The sequence below is a fragment of the Thermobia domestica genome, chromosome 6 (assembly GCF_964235325.1).
Source record: "Thermobia domestica chromosome 6, izTheDome1.hap1.1, whole genome shotgun sequence".
Lineage (NCBI taxonomy): Eukaryota > Metazoa > Arthropoda > Insecta > Zygentoma > Lepismatidae > Thermobia > Thermobia domestica.
This window is the reverse complement of record NC_137459.1, coordinates 17,222,928-17,238,853: the sequence shown is the minus strand read 5'-3', so window position 1 is coordinate 17,238,853 and position 15,926 is coordinate 17,222,928. Positions and strand designations below refer to the sequence as shown.

General features: G+C 36.8%; 1 protein-coding gene across 1 annotated transcript in view; it reads left to right on the top strand.

Moving 5' to 3' along the window:
- LOC145687129 (ubiquitin carboxyl-terminal hydrolase 38-like) overlaps positions 1-15,926 on the top strand; it is a 46,950-nt gene that overhangs the window by 14,452 nt on the left and 16,572 nt on the right. The window contains exons 2-4 of the mRNA XM_081760586.1: positions 769-842; positions 4,947-5,092; positions 6,336-6,446. Of these exons, the coding sequence (XP_081616712.1) occupies positions 769-842; positions 4,947-5,092; positions 6,336-6,446 (331 nt within the window). The remainder of the gene's footprint in view (positions 1-768; positions 843-4,946; positions 5,093-6,335; positions 6,447-15,926) is intronic.

Below are 15,926 nucleotides of genomic sequence, written 5' to 3'. Positions count from 1 at the left end.
ATAGGAATACAAAGCAGAAACTGGATATAGTTGGCCAAGGACAGAAGTAATGGAGAGCTTTTGCGAATGCGGCATTGAACCTCCAAGTTCCATAAATCATAAAGGTAGTTCGTTAAATTATTCTTGATCGTATTTAAATTTCGTCCAAGTTGCCGATTCAAACATTTATGAAAGAAAAAATTACAACTTAAAATTAAGACGTGTCATCATGTCTAATCATCCTTTGGTTTAGGGGGCTTCATGCAGAAGCATTCTGACGCGTGATTAGTGCCATACTAAAAGTTCGACTAAGAGAAGTTTAATACACTAATTAGGTCCTTAGTATGGCGCTAATCATACGTCAAAACGACTCTGCATAAGGACGTAGGAGACTAAATCACAATTTCCATGCTGCCCGACACACTATGAGAATTTCCTTATACTCCTTTAGCATCTCCTCCGTTGCTACCCTTCTGGTCAAGAATCCTTCGCAAAACTCTATCGAAATCCCGAGGGAAAATCATTCCCTCATTATTATAATAGTTTGCCTCAGTTTTATTTAAGAACATTTATAAACTTGATGTATTAATAATTATATTTTTTAAGTTACACGTTCATCTAGTGTTTGTATAATTAATAGACAACAAATTTTAATTAGTTAACCCTTTTACCAACCTTTCTGATGAATTTCATTAAGGAATTGTTCAAATTGGCGTAACAAAGCCTAAAGTATAAGGGTATAGGAAATGAGAAAGAAGACTACGTAAATGCTACTTTTGTCTGTGGTAGAAGACGAGAAAGAAGACGAAGTTACCGGTAAATGTTCCTGTAGTAGAAGATCTCGTATGTTCTAGTCGAGGCTGGTAAGTTGAAATTATTATTAATTATAGTTTTAAAGGGATATAATAATTATTTTTTTAATTACAGTGTGACTTTCATAAAGGCGACTTCGTGGACTCATTAGGGAATGTTGTCATGTAAATATTACATTGGAATCCACTTTGATCATTCATCCTGCAACCGTTAAGGGTTAGCATACCTGTTAGAATGTGCACGTGTTATTAACGGCTGTCAGAATGACATGTAGTGTTCGAGATCAATATTGAAATTAAATTGGTAAGACAGTTGTTGATTCATATGAATAATACGGTTTCTAAATATGAAAATTCACACTTGATCCGGATTTGAGTAACTGAAAATGATCACAACTTCAGAAAACTACGAGGACTGATAGGCCATTTGTGGCCTATCGTATAGTATAGTCAATATACGTATTTCATTTTTCAAACACTTCGGGTATTTTTGTAAGAAATGTAGAATATGTGCTTTTTTTTCGTGTAATTAGGGTATCTGTACAAATAGTGTAAGTTTATTCGCCCAGGTTTATGATTAATGTGTCAAAGTAAAAAAAAAAAAAAAAAAAAAAATGGCTTAAGTTCCAAAGTTAGTCATCCGTTTCTAGCAAGATTTTGAAAATTTACTGGGATGAAATGAATAATTTACTCGTTTCTGTGCTAAGGAGAGAGAGAAAGTAGACTGAGGTATTTTATTATTTTTAAATAGAGCATAAGCGGTTCTAAACATTGAACTATTTGGGTAAGCGGAGGGAACTACTTGACACAAGGTTACCTCATGGTACGATTGTGGGAAAATAATGAAGGTTTGTATTACAACATGGCTGCAGGTATACTGGGACATTACACTGTATGTGAGGTAACTAATGCAGTGACACAATGCGGTGATAATAAGGAAAAGAATATAAAATGTATGTGAAAGTAATCGCTAAATATACGTATATACTAATAAATTGCAGAAAGTAAGATAAGCAAATAACTGCAGAGACACGACGGGAAAGTTATACTTTTCAATGTAACTGTAACATAACCAAGCTGGCTATTAACCCGCCTTCAATCGCTATCTCTCGCTCGGCATTACTATGTGAATTGAATATTGAACTTTGATCAAGTAAATTAAAGTTAAAACTGATGGTTTTTAAATTTTCGTAACTTTTCTTACCTTTTCATCCGAAAACTAAGCGAATGCCCAACTTCGGAATAAATGCCAAAACTTCTATTTCAAATAAATTCCTAAGACATTCTGCACTCTTGTATTTTCCTGGCTCATGCCCAGATGATTGAGTATAGATTGACAATATGCGTGAAAATAGATGCGTTTTTAAAAGATCTCTGTTAAGTGCCTTAGAAATTTGAAAATTACATAGGGACATTATCCGAGATGACTGTTCTGCCACGTTTTCAGATTAATTTGTAGCTTTGTATTTATTTTGGCACAGCATGCACTAAATGAGGGGCTAAATTACTATTTGCAGATAACTTCAGGAGAGCTCAGTGTGTATATATACAGTGTGGACGTATGGCATAAAAAGTACAGTGCATAAAACACGAACAAACTTGTGCTAGGTAAGCACTTAAAGCACAAGTACTATCGACCCAAATCATTGTAGGAGTGTAGAAGGGGCCCCCGTGTGGCATCGAGGGTTGCGTCTTTAGGGAGCAGGCGCGTCAGCGACGTGCGGTACACACAGAAAAGAGGATAATAGGAAAGCTCATTTGCAGATCCAATACTTTCACTATCACTCAAAATTAACTTTAGTGTGCTGTGCACTGGAGTAATTACTTAATTCACACTCTCGTATTTCTTGAAAAATGTTTCGCATCGTATTTTACCTGTAAATTTTCTGTTTAGTGGGATGGTCAGCTCGAGTGAACCCACGTAAGGTTTACAAGAGAGAGATGGTGAATTGGTTATTTTTCATGAACTTCATGCTTTAAAAAAAAGAAAAAGTGTTTTCTGGTGTTAGAATTTGCGTCTTGGTACTATTTTTAGTGCTGACATCGAACATCATAATGTAATGAAGAAATTAATTCCCAGCATTCATAAAAGGTCAATTGCATGTGACATTTCGAGTGACAGTTTAACAACCTATATTGGTGTAGAAAAAGGTTATTACGTTAAGTGGAGTGGCATGAATTATTAAAATTGAGCAGAGATTGTGACAATTGTAGTTAGGCATTGACAATAAAGAAACGGAGGAACTTTTGCATTTTCTGATGTGAACATTTTTGTTGATGGTGTGAAATGTCATTGCTAAGGGTCGGTAGGAAAAGATACTTTTTTCGAAGGGATAAAGTTGTCGATAGAGGATTTATCAAACCTAGTATTTTTAGGACATACTCACCATCGCTGATGCGCCTGCTCCCGGCGGACGTTTCGCTCACTTATCTCTCGGGTCCCTGGATTTTTTATATGGCACATTTCCTGGAACGGTAAATTCTTCTTAAGACGCCTTATCACAGTGAAATTTAAAAAACCGCTAATTTTACAGTAATTATGTGATATCTTCAAACAGGTAAAAGATAATCGGAAAGTGGAACATGAACTTCCTAGACAACATTATTTTAACGTGAGATACTGTTATCAAGACTTACTTATCCGCTGTCGATTTCTAGCCAGTTAGAAAATAGGTATTTATTTTCGCGTTTCTAAACGGTTGCAAACTGAAAGCTACTAGGTGACTCGTGAAAACTGTATCTCATACAAAATATTGTCTAGAGCGCTCTTGTTCTACATTTCGATTATCTTTTATCTATTTGAAGATATCATATAATTACTTTAAAATTAGTAGAATTTTAATTTCGCAGCGAAGTGCACCGAGGAATTCTTAAGGAACATTTTCTAGGGTAATGGCAATGAATTTCTTCATAAATAACAGAAATGTCACGTTTTCCAGCCTGAAAATACGTGACCTACTCTGCAGCAGAAAGGTCAAAAATTAGTTATGACAAAAACCGTGCACCAACTTGTGCTTTCCTTAAATCCATTTCCTAGGTCATACTGCAGCATTTGTTTCGTTAACTCCCGCCAGCTATTGAACAGAAGTAACTGGCCCAAAATTATAAATCGCATGCCGGATGACATTGCCAGTTTTGACTACTAGGTAAGGTTTCGTTCATGGTGCTGTCCTGCTTTTAGGGAAGCCCACTTACATTTATGAAATATTATTTGCTCTTATCGTATTAGAAAATGTTTTTAGTGTAGGGTAGGCGTTGAATTATTTGGTTTAGATTGACTTGATAATGGCTGAGTGTAAAACACGAACAAATTTAAGAGCACAAATGTAATCTAACCGAGTCAGGACAGGAGCGCAGCAGGGAGACCCATGTATAGAGAGCAGGCACATCGGCGATGCTGAGTATATACGTAAATTACGATAATAGTGATATATATGGTATACAAGTACATGCCTTGCGTTTGACACAGCTATACTTTGATCACTTTGTGCACACCCTTCGCATAGAACTTCACTCTTTTACACTGACAATCGAGCATGCTCGAAAAATGTTGCTATTGTTGCCGCTTTTCCCCCATTAATATTTCACACCATAGACTCTTGCATTACATTCGAAGACACAACTTCTTCTTTTTTTTTTTCTTAATATCTTTCCTGTACTTTCGATATTGCGACTTTACATTCATTGATCCATTTTTTTCGCATAATTTCAGCAGATTTTCCTCATTCTTGGTATTTAACTGCTCAAACCCGAACTCTGTTAATTCATAACACGCAGAGTTATTCTCAATGTTCTCAATATACTTCCTTCATGGTGGGGTAACCTTACACTGTAATGTCCGCCACAGCAAAATAGATCCATCTTCGCTATCAATAATATTCATTACAAAAATCTCGTTTGTACCCTTTTCTTATCACAGTTTACTCGCCCACAGTCATCAATTCTTTCTGGTAAGTTTTGCAAAGGTTATCACGCGGAGCTTAACGTAACTTGACCTCATGGCACACTCTTATTTCTGTGCAGCATGTCCAAATACGTATAGGTTTATTATATACATACAAACTGATGTGATATAGAAACTTATTGAAGAAGAAGAAAAAAGACAATGAATGCTAGGTGACAATTACAAACACTTTTTGTTTTATTCTACGTCAGGGCAGGCGAATCTGGTGTGCCAGGACATGGTGGTAGCGGCGACTGTAGTCAAATGCCAAGCGATGGTGGTCATACCCAAAAACGATTACTCATGGAGCACTCTTCTGCGTTAACTGGCCACAACAAGCAGCAATTCGACCTCTTTTGTATGTTGTTTGGAAGTGTCATAATATGTTTTTTACGCGTATAATATAGGAAATAACTCTCGTGAGCGTTACAGTAACATTATTTGTTATAAACATTACAGTAAGTTCTCATAATTACTAACAGGTATGGGACATACTACAGCACTTGTAATAGTTACATAGTAGTAGACGTATTCTTGTAAACATAAAATACAGGTCTATAAAATGCAGAAATACTCCGGAAATTAATATCTTAGACAGTCCTGTTTCGTATGCACTACCACATTTTAATTGTAAAATTACCATTTAGTAACGGATTGTAAATCCGCACTAGTTTGTTTGTTCTGTTTATAAAGTTCTTGAGGGGAAGGGGACAAGTTGAACATTCTATTTGCGACTTTTCATTTTTACTGAGTACTTGACGAGGAATTTTTGTCGAGTGTCACTAAAATAAGTTTGGGCGTGTGCAGGCGAGTAGCATAGAATATTAGAGCGCCGAAGGCGTAGGGACGAACAGTATTCAGGTTTCTGTGACTTAGGGTGTTAGGGGAAAGTATACTGGTGGTATTTGAATATACATACAGTTTGGAGTACTTTTATAGATTATATCATAGTAAGTGACGACCTTTACATTATTTAAGTAATTTCTACCTTCTTAAATAATGTTTTTGGGGGTCTTTCATTCTGGTGTAGTTCACCGATAATATTTTCTATATCTCGGTCAGCGGCACCAATTTACTTTCAGTTTGTCATTGCGTGAAAGTTTTCATTTATTTTCCATGTTTCATGTTGTTCCCAAGGCGAGACGTTATACAGTGAAGCACAAATCCAACATTCATTCAATGAAGTTCACACCAGTTAGTGAGTACTCCAATTGCGTACTTCGAGTTTCCACATTTCTAATGTACAGTACATTTCGCACTTTAGAACGCAATTTTAAAATTCTGAGTTTAGAGATTCATCATCCATCATAAATTCCATTCCTACGCGTTCTACTTTAGGAAATGAATTATAATAACACGCTCCCTGAAGTATATTGTAAATTGTATTAGTACGCTCTTATATATAAAGGACCTTTTTCTTTCTTTCACCGAAACTTCTTGTAACGTGAGTGATTGGCATTCTTGGAAGAAAATGTAACATTGTGCTTCGTGTAGGCCGTCTTCGGAAATGACACCATATTGATAAATTAATATTAGGCTACTTGAATTTAATGAACATTAGGTTATATGTTGTGTAATCGTAATATTTCTTGAATTTTCAGGTGCCGTAGATCACAAGCCTAGTAAAATGGACCGTCGTAAGTCTACTGAGGATGAAGATCCTATTGGTGTAGGTGCAGGAGCTTGCAGTTTCATACAGGAGAGAAATATGGGTAATCTTTCGTTACTTGTCTCAGTGATAGAAATGTTAGCATCACACGTGGACTTTTGTAGCCTATCATCAAAACTTCATAGTATGCGTTAAAAGTAAAATACGAGGGATAATGAATGATGACATGGTGCCTCAGTGATAGTGCTCACGTCTGATGCGATGAGTTCCTGATTCGATTCCAGGCCATAATGAGTTTGTGCTGGATAACGTCGTGTCCTTGGGTTTTCTTTGGATTTTCCCATTCGGAATTTTCCTACATGCTCACTGCACCTTTCTTCCATAATTATCCGTCTCTTACCAGCTGTCGTACATTACTCCAAAGATTGTTTTTTCTTTCACGAGGGTGATTAAAAAAAATGTTAAGACAAAAGAAGTGCCAGGTATAGGATTGCTTTCTTTACTAATTAGTGGTTGTTTTCAGTACGCAGGTTTCAGCACATATAAGCTAAAACGAAGAGCCGTAATTGACTTCTTGGTGTAAAAAAGAATAAATAAATAAAAAAAAAAAAATGCGTAGCTGTACATACCTATAGCTGGCTTCAAAATGTGTGGGATCATACGATAAATGATCAGAAACAATTGAAAAACGGTGCTTTCATCAACCGACGGCAGCAAGAGTGGGGATCACTTTCATAATTCATTGAGATAAACTATTAACCATTGAAAAACTCACGGACCCGTTGAAATGGTATTTGGATATAGACAGACACTGACATCATAATGTAGAGTCTGCGCCAAGTAAGTGCTACTCCACATGACATGCAACATGATACATACTTGTGGAACTGTTTCAGATAAATGAGGGGCATGAAGAGAACTTCAAAAGTATAGAGTCGAGAGCTGCCCATACCTTGGACGTACTCATATTTGGGACATAAGAGAATACCTTCCCCGGACAAATTGTCTGCATTCATCGGTCTGCAGCAAAAATGATGGTAACATTCTTGTGGAATAATGACACCATTACTGTCATGGAATTCTTGAGAATGTTACATCAAATCTCCGTACACATTAGGAAGCCATCAAGGTTATTCCGAATCCATTATACCACGACAATGGATCTCCTCATACCCACGAGAGTTCTTACGCTGTAACTTCAGCGTGTCACATTTTCCTGCAGCCCCATTTGTATTCTCGGATTTCATTGGATACTTTCGTCGTTGGGTAGATGATGAAAGAACCGCACAGTTCCATTGTTTACGTCGCCTAGTTTAGTATTACCTTTATCAATATACACGTAAGTACTAACTCTGCTATTACTAGAACTGCCATTTAAATACAGGTGTTTGTAATGTACGAAGTAACAAAGGTTTTGTGGTTCTTTTAAGGATGGTTAATTATTGTAATCAGTAGGAATTAACTAATGCAAATCGTAGTTTTAACAGCTAAAACCTTTGAAAATAGTTATCAGTTATAGTTTTTTTTTCTACCCTGTCTTTTGAATGCAATTTCTAAGGAATCTGAACCAAGTTCTTCGCCCATTTGTAATGAACCACGCCCCATTCTTCTTTACAAGCATTTTGTTATCGTTTTGATTTAAAGTTGAAATGATTATGTTGCTTCTTCAATAAACAAACAACTTGCTGTCGCTCTGTAAAAATCTGGGAAAGAGAAAGACAATTATATACACCAAGAATGTAATATATGAAAGTAACTTATTAAATTATAAATTAAGTAAAAATCAAACGACTTTGTTGTTGAAATAATTAAGCTGTTTAAAGGTAAAACCGAAATTATAGATACACAACTGATAATTGTGGTATTTAGTCAGCTTTATAAAAAGAAAACAAATAATTGCTTTAAATATTGAGAATTCCAGTATGGACACGAGATACATTGAAGTGGAATTCTAAACCAGATTGTACCCACAAGGTTCTCATAGTCCTTCAGTCCTATTTCGATATCTACAATATGAAATAGTTTGGCTATATCATGCCGAACTTCTAGTTCACCTGCTTAAATGGATACCTAAGATAATATGATGCCATGCACTCGGTCGAGAAAGTGTAAAACGCTTTTTCAGGACAGCTACCCTGAATGAGGTTTTTTTGGGTTTTCCTCATTCACACCAGGCAAACGCCGGGATGGTACCTAACAAATAGGTCCCCCAAACCGCTTCCCTTTCCCCGGATAGTGTGATCGCCGAGGGACGTCATCCCTCAAAATACGACGGGCTAACATGGACATAGATGCCGAAAGCCCAGAAATCCTAATCCTAAATACAATGCCATGTCATCTGTGGTAATGTACTTCTGTTGATTCTTTCGTAGGGGTTATGGTGTTATTTAATACATTGATCGACATCAGCATCTTACCTAAAGGGAAATCAAAGATACATAATATTTGTGTGTCATGTCCATGTTTTGATCCAATTACAAAATAAAGTATTGGAAATTATGTTGATATGAATTTAAGCTAGAATGTGAATAAATGAATTAATAAAACGTACGTATAAATCATAGTCAGTTAAACAACCTACGAAATGTCGAGAAGTGCGCTAAAGTACAATCTAGGTAATGTAAATAACCTAACCTAGCTAAGCTAACTGAATCTTACCGTAACCTAGACTACTACTTGTTCGCCACAACCTAGGTTGGTGGGCAACATGGCAATTTTAAAACTTTTCTCTCGCTTGGGAGAGCTGTTTTATAACCTAACCTAACCTGTCGAATTTAGGTTATATATTTACCTGATTGTTGCTCCAACAAAGACTGCATTCCATGGTCAGTGGTTATCTGAAAATTTATCTATTATCTTGTACATTCTGTGGGAAGATTTCAGTTAGGAAAGAGGTATATTATAATTATTAACTACGAATATTGTGTATCTGATCTTTGTAATGCTTACTTGCCTATTTGAATAGTTATTTCTTGTGCATTTGTGTCTTAATATTATTTTCCTTTTACAGCATATTTTTTATAAATTTAAAGTTGTTTAAGATATGTTGAAAAGTTTCACTCGCGGAATTTCAGTATTTATGTCGTTCTTTATATTAATCTTATACTTGTAACGGCTTTTGTGACAGATTTGCGTCATGATTGCAATTCAGTTGCGTTATTCGGTAGTCCAAAACTACGCTTTGGTGGCGGCCAGATACGAGTTGGTGCCATCTAGCGACGGCTTCGTGAACTATCTTAGAAGCAGCGGGATGTCATCATTTATTATGAACGAGGTATAGCCTTGTGATTATATTATCCTACCTTTGGAAGAAATCGAATCAATGGCTGCAGACCTCGACGTAGACTTGATTTTATTTGCCCTGAAATACATGTAAGTAGAGTTGAATCCATCTTGCGAAGGTCCTGCGCCACAATTGTACGGAACAGGTCCAGTCTAGAACGTCGACTGTCAAAGCAGTATTAGATTCATGATACCTATAGTAATGGATCCGTTATGGTGTTGCAACATAATAGAAGCGTTATAGAGTGACTGATTCCAGAAGCCAGCTCTTGTAAAGTTGAATCTTACAAGAACATTTGACGTTGTTAAGTCGTGACATTGTTGTTCTCATTCTCACAGACAGCTAATTTTCTCCATGCTTCTGTCCAACGTGAATTCAGATGCGATAACTCGTGCATGACGGTGCCTCACTTAGAATTATTACGATGTTGCAATTAACCTGCATGTTTAATGCTTCAGTAGAATAATTAATAAGAGTCAATTGTAGTGTGTGTAATAACACGATTATCTCTGATATTCTACAGGTCATTTTGTTACAATTTTCGGTCTGCTTTGTTATTAGGTACCGACAGTAGTAAGCGTAAAGTTTCAAAGTAGTCTGCTTAATTTCAATCAATGTTTACAACTGATCTGATATATGTGTAGCATTCCACATTCTGTATGGGTGGTGCATGAACAGCCATTTTTCTCATTGAAACAGTCCTAGTGACACGAAACGTATTTCATGGAAAAAAAAAAAAAAATCCGACGCATAGTATCACAATTCGGAATGGGGTATAACGCGAAGGACACACGCTCACGCATACAATTACTTGTGAAATGGCTGAGAAAAAGACGTTAAAAGTTTTGTTTTTTGTGTGAACAATTTTACATGGTGGAGACTCACGAGATATTTTCACTCATTTCACTATATGATTGGATTCTGTCCAGATATCATTTGGAGAGTTTCACAACAGTTTGAAATTAACTATTGATGCTATGCATTGATTAAGCGAGCGATCCTTTCTCTCACTAATTTCAACGCTAAACTATAGTAGTAAGTCTCTAATCTCCGACAAAACACGCACAATATTCTATAAAGTCCCCAGTGTGTTTAATAAATATTCAGAAAAATACACAGGATAGTTCATTTATAATAGTAGCAAATATCTCAGAAATCGAAAAAGCCAGAGAAGCGAAATTTTGCACCAAGAAACTATAGGGAGGGGGACAACGTTCTATATATTTTGTAACATCACTGGATGAATAGTGTTGCCAACTCAGTATAAAATTATTTTTTTCAAATGGCACTAGGTCACATTATTACATATTTCAAATCAACATGAGAAACGAAAACTTAAAATACCACGTTTATTATTCAGTGTTGCAAACTGTTATAGTATCACAAACATCCAGAGTTTGGAAGCCTCTAACACATACAGCACAACGCAGATGGACAGGATAATACACATCGAAAGTACATTAGCATTGGATGTCATGGTCCTGGTATGACTTGTTTCGAATGAATAGGAGCCACTTTACCGCAGCTTGAAAATTTGAGTTTTGTTAAAATGTTTTATTTCGAAAGAGAAAAAAAAGCATAGATAAGTATCGTGTCTACTTACTTTTGTGGTTTGCAATCGACATACAAATTGTTTTGCCGTTTACTGCACATTGATCGGGAGATACGATAAACATTGATGAAGTTCGCAGTACTGCTGAAAATGGCGTATTTGTGGAAAATATTTAAACCTTCTCTTTTATAGCATTACAGCAGAAGCTTTTAGTAGCTGTTATTACAACATGTCGTAATTACATGGTTAAGCAGTGTTGCACACTTCAGCAGTGTTTATCGTATCTCCGGAACGGTTTGACATATCGAAGTGCTGTAAATTGCAAAATAATTTACACATCCGTTACAAACCACACAGGTAACTAGATATAATACTTATAGAAGCATTTTTTCTAATAAAGCATTTCAAATTTTCAAGCCCAGGTAACATGGTTCCTATTCATTCGAAACAAGTCATACCATGACACCTAACGCTAAGGTGCTTTCGATGTGCATTATTCTGTGTATCCACGTTGTGCTGTATGTGTTGGAGGCTTCCAAACTTTAGATGTTCGTGATACTATAACATCTTCATTTTCAACACTGAATAATAAACGTGATATTTAAGTTTCGTTTCACAAGTCAATTTGAAATACGTAATAATCGGACGTAGTTCCATTTGAAAAAATGTAACTTTATAATGGGTTGGCAACACTGCTGATCCGGTGATATTACAAAATACCTAGAACGTTGTCCCCCTCCGTATAGTTTCTTGGTGCTAAATTTCGCTTCTCTGCCTTTTACGATTTCTGAGATTTTACTACTATCATTATAAATGGACCACCCTCTATAAAATTGGGGAGAACATGCTCCCTCATTATTGGTCCATTTCAATTGGAAGCAGCTGAGATGATTTTCCGAAAAAAAAAAAAAGTTGTCATGCTCGACAAAATTGTACTTTTTAGGAAGATTTTTACATAGAATTTCATATCTAATTAAATTATGTGAAAACCTCAATAAACATATACATTATATTGTGTTACAATCGAATAATGTTTACAAAAGTTTTAGTGATTTTTTTTTTTTTTTTTATCTTGGAAAAAGAGGGAAGGGGCGGAGGTTCACTCTCGTTCTCTATTGATTTTAAATCCCAGTAGTGAGAACGATTGTGAAGCTTCAAAGAGTAAACGCAACATTTCCATCATAACTTGAACCATCTTTCTTTTAATTTCACGGATGAGGAAGGAGGGGTATCCATGCAACATTAGGGGGCTAAATTCATTCGTCATTCTTGACTGGCATAGGGTATTACTGAAAAGAGTCGAAGAAAATATATGAAAACCGAATGAGTTTTATGTGTTATTTGACCCTAAAGATAAATAAATATAATAATAAAAGAAAAATCGAATGTTTTCGGGCTAATACAACTACTTTATTCTTTACTGGTTCAGCTCCTTGCGTAATAAATGATTGTGAAGTCTTAAAGAAAATGTACGACGTATTAGACCAAAAATCGAACAGTTGTAACGGAAATTATCGTTTACATTTTTTTGTAATTGGATGCGGGGAGTTCCTGGCCAAGTAAATTTGTGGTAGACAACACAGTTCTTGTCCGTAGTTTTTCTCCAGGATATTCTCGTTTCCTCCCACATTCTCATTCCACCAAATCTTCTATTATCATTCACGTGCCTTAATCATCCGTCTCCCTTACCGTAAAAGGACATCATCATGGGACGTTAAACGGAAAGATTTCATCTCATTTAATTTGGGGGAAGGGGGAATCTATTTGAAAATTTATCATGGAATTTAAAAAAAAAAATCGGGTGGGGGATGAGCTAGAAGGGTAACTCCACTACTTTTTTCTTTAACTCCCTATAGAGGGAATGATTAGGTGAGAAGTGTGAAAGAAAATGTACGCCATATTATGTCAAAATCAAACACATTTTTAACGAAAATAACCGTGGAACACATTCTTGAAATCGAGTAGTGAGGGGAGAATTCACCCTTTTATTCTTGACAGAATTTGGGCCGCGGTGGCTCAGTGGTAGAGCGTTCACCTCTGGTGCTAGTGGTCCCGGGTTCGATCCCATCTCCCGCCAAGTGAACTTTGTGGTGGACAAACACCGTGTGCGTGGGTTCTCTCGGGGTTCTCCCTCTTTCTCCTTCCACCATTTCATTCATTACTCATCATCACCGTCTCCTTTAGCCTAACCGGCATAATCGTGGGACGTAAAACTCAGAGATTTCATTTCATTTTCTTGACTGAATTTAATCCCAAGCTGTGGGCTATTCACAGTGCCTTAAAGAAAATGCAAAGTTTTGACATGGAATAATTTTGTAGTGCGAGAATTTTCTTCCATATTCATATATAAATTTGCAACATGAGATGGATTTTGCCCCCTTATTCTTGACGGATTTCAATCCCAAACAATAGGGTTATTTCTCCAGGTGGAGGAAAAGTAAATACAAAGTTTCATCAAAATCGGAAATGTTTGATGATAGTTATCGTGGAGCTGACTGACAGACGCGCACACATGCCAATCGAGTCGATTGGTAGAAGCTGCGCTGTCGCTCGCTTCAACTATGTTGTGTTGCTCAAAACGAAAAGGCATCCCTTTAAGATCTGTATGCCATTAAAATCAAGGGAATTCACATGAGTTATTCGAAGTCTGTCCAAATGAACGAGGCAGGCTCCTGATGAATAGGAAGTTCTCAACCGCTTCAGTCAGAAATTATGCGCCTATATCTTCATTTGTTTCCATATGAGATCAGCCAAAAATTTAAATTGCTTGCCTCATCAAAAAAGTGGTTTGAACACAACGATTGCTTTGCAAGAGTTTGTGACCCAAAAAGTACAGTCGTGTTGAACACTCTCTTCATTAAGGTCATATGTGAGTCTGTAATTTTGTTACCACTCAATAAAAGTGAAAATGTGTTACTGTAAAAACAAGTAATACGGCTTTTCGTGCGCCACCCTATAGTAGAGCTTATTGTGTATGTCGTTTTCTTGTCACACGTTGCAATTGAATAATTTCCTACTGTAGCAAACTAAATCTTGTTCATTTTAGCATTTGACTTTAATTTCTTTGAATGCATTCATGAAGTGTTGGCATCTAGCTGGAAGAACCGCTGATTCCTCCAGGGAAATGAACACTGGGATTTTGGAAGAGATTTGTAAGTATATTCTTCGTAGGAAACAGAGTATTGCAAATCATTTTGTGATATTAGTGATTTTTTTAAAGGACATTCTAAATGATTGTGGTCTTAGTTGTCAGTATAATACAGTAGATGTGAGAGGTTGTTTCCGATCTATAGTGACGATTTCAGGGTGTACTTACCTTATGAAATTCCATGATGCCACCACCGAAGACGGTGTATGTGGTGGTTTTGTATTGTGGCTATCGCCAAGCAACAGTTTCCTTTGTAGAAGGTTGGCACACACTACAGACATGTCCAGTTGTAAGCATTGCTTTTGACAGACCGCTAATAGTATAGGGGGTCTACTGTGCTAAGGACCGTTTCAGGAGACCGAAGGTGCAAATCTATCAATTAAGGCATTCGGAGATTTCACTGCAATGGAACGTATACCAGTTTATTCTACAATTTGTTGAAGGAAAGGTCAGCCGAGTGAGAGGTATGTCTTAATGTAGTCATACCCGAATTGTCTCCCACCCATATAGAGGAGGGCTCTACTGGTGCACAGGGTTCCGAGTATGATTCCCAGTAGGAGAACCTTGGCATTTTAGCACTATACTGATTCGGATTCTCCCTTAAATTGTAGATATCACGTCCATACCGAAAAAGAACGTAAAATTCCAATCGACCAAGAGCTCCCTCGTAGCTGTATGGTTAGCTTATGCACCTTCGTTGTGATACCTGGTTTCGATTCCCGATGGGAGCTCATGTGATTCGGATTTCACGTTAGGTTGTAGGTCATCCCATACAGCCTCGGTGCTGAAAGGGGCGCTAAACTGGAGTTTAGCTAACCATATTAACGAGGAACATCATAGCAATAGATTACGAGGATATTAGTCATTAGCCTGATAATTATTAGAATAAAACGTGGCTTTTTTTTTGCAAGACTGTATCTTCAGATTCTCATTGTGAGAAACTAGTACTGCCTTCCAAAGGCAAAGGACCGTATCTGCGGATTTGAGACGAAATTGAGTTACTAACAGCAGGTAAATCATATAATCATGGGACATTCACGTCAAAAGCAGAAAAATCTGTTTATAATATTTGCACTGTTATCATAGGTATCAACTTCCCACATCCCTAAGTTTGCTACTTTTAAATAAACAGAAAATCATTTTTTTCTCAAGCCCATTTTTCAGCATATGCGGTCTTCCGTGTTTGGACGACAGATTGACGATCATAATTCCCCTGCCAGAACTTTCACTATATCACGGTATCGTCTTTGGGAGTCGTCAGTAACAGACGTCCTGTGTTTAAAAAAATAAAATAAAATAAAAAAAAAAATCCACGCGACGCTGTCTATCATAGGTGCGATGTTACGCAATGTGTTTTGCTAGTTTCTGAACATATCCTTTTCGACGTTTATCCAGGCACAGATCACGATAAATTAAGACGTGAATTATTTTGGAGGAAGGGGAGGGGGGTTTCCAACACGGATTATTCTACCTGCGTTCTTAACTATGACGAAAGTCTGCACTTTCTGGGTGGTAACTGGTGTATGGCTCCTAGCAGAACAGGGGTTGGCTGCTTTCTATCCTTCAGGAATTTCCTTCCCTTTCGCCTTTCCTGTTTCTT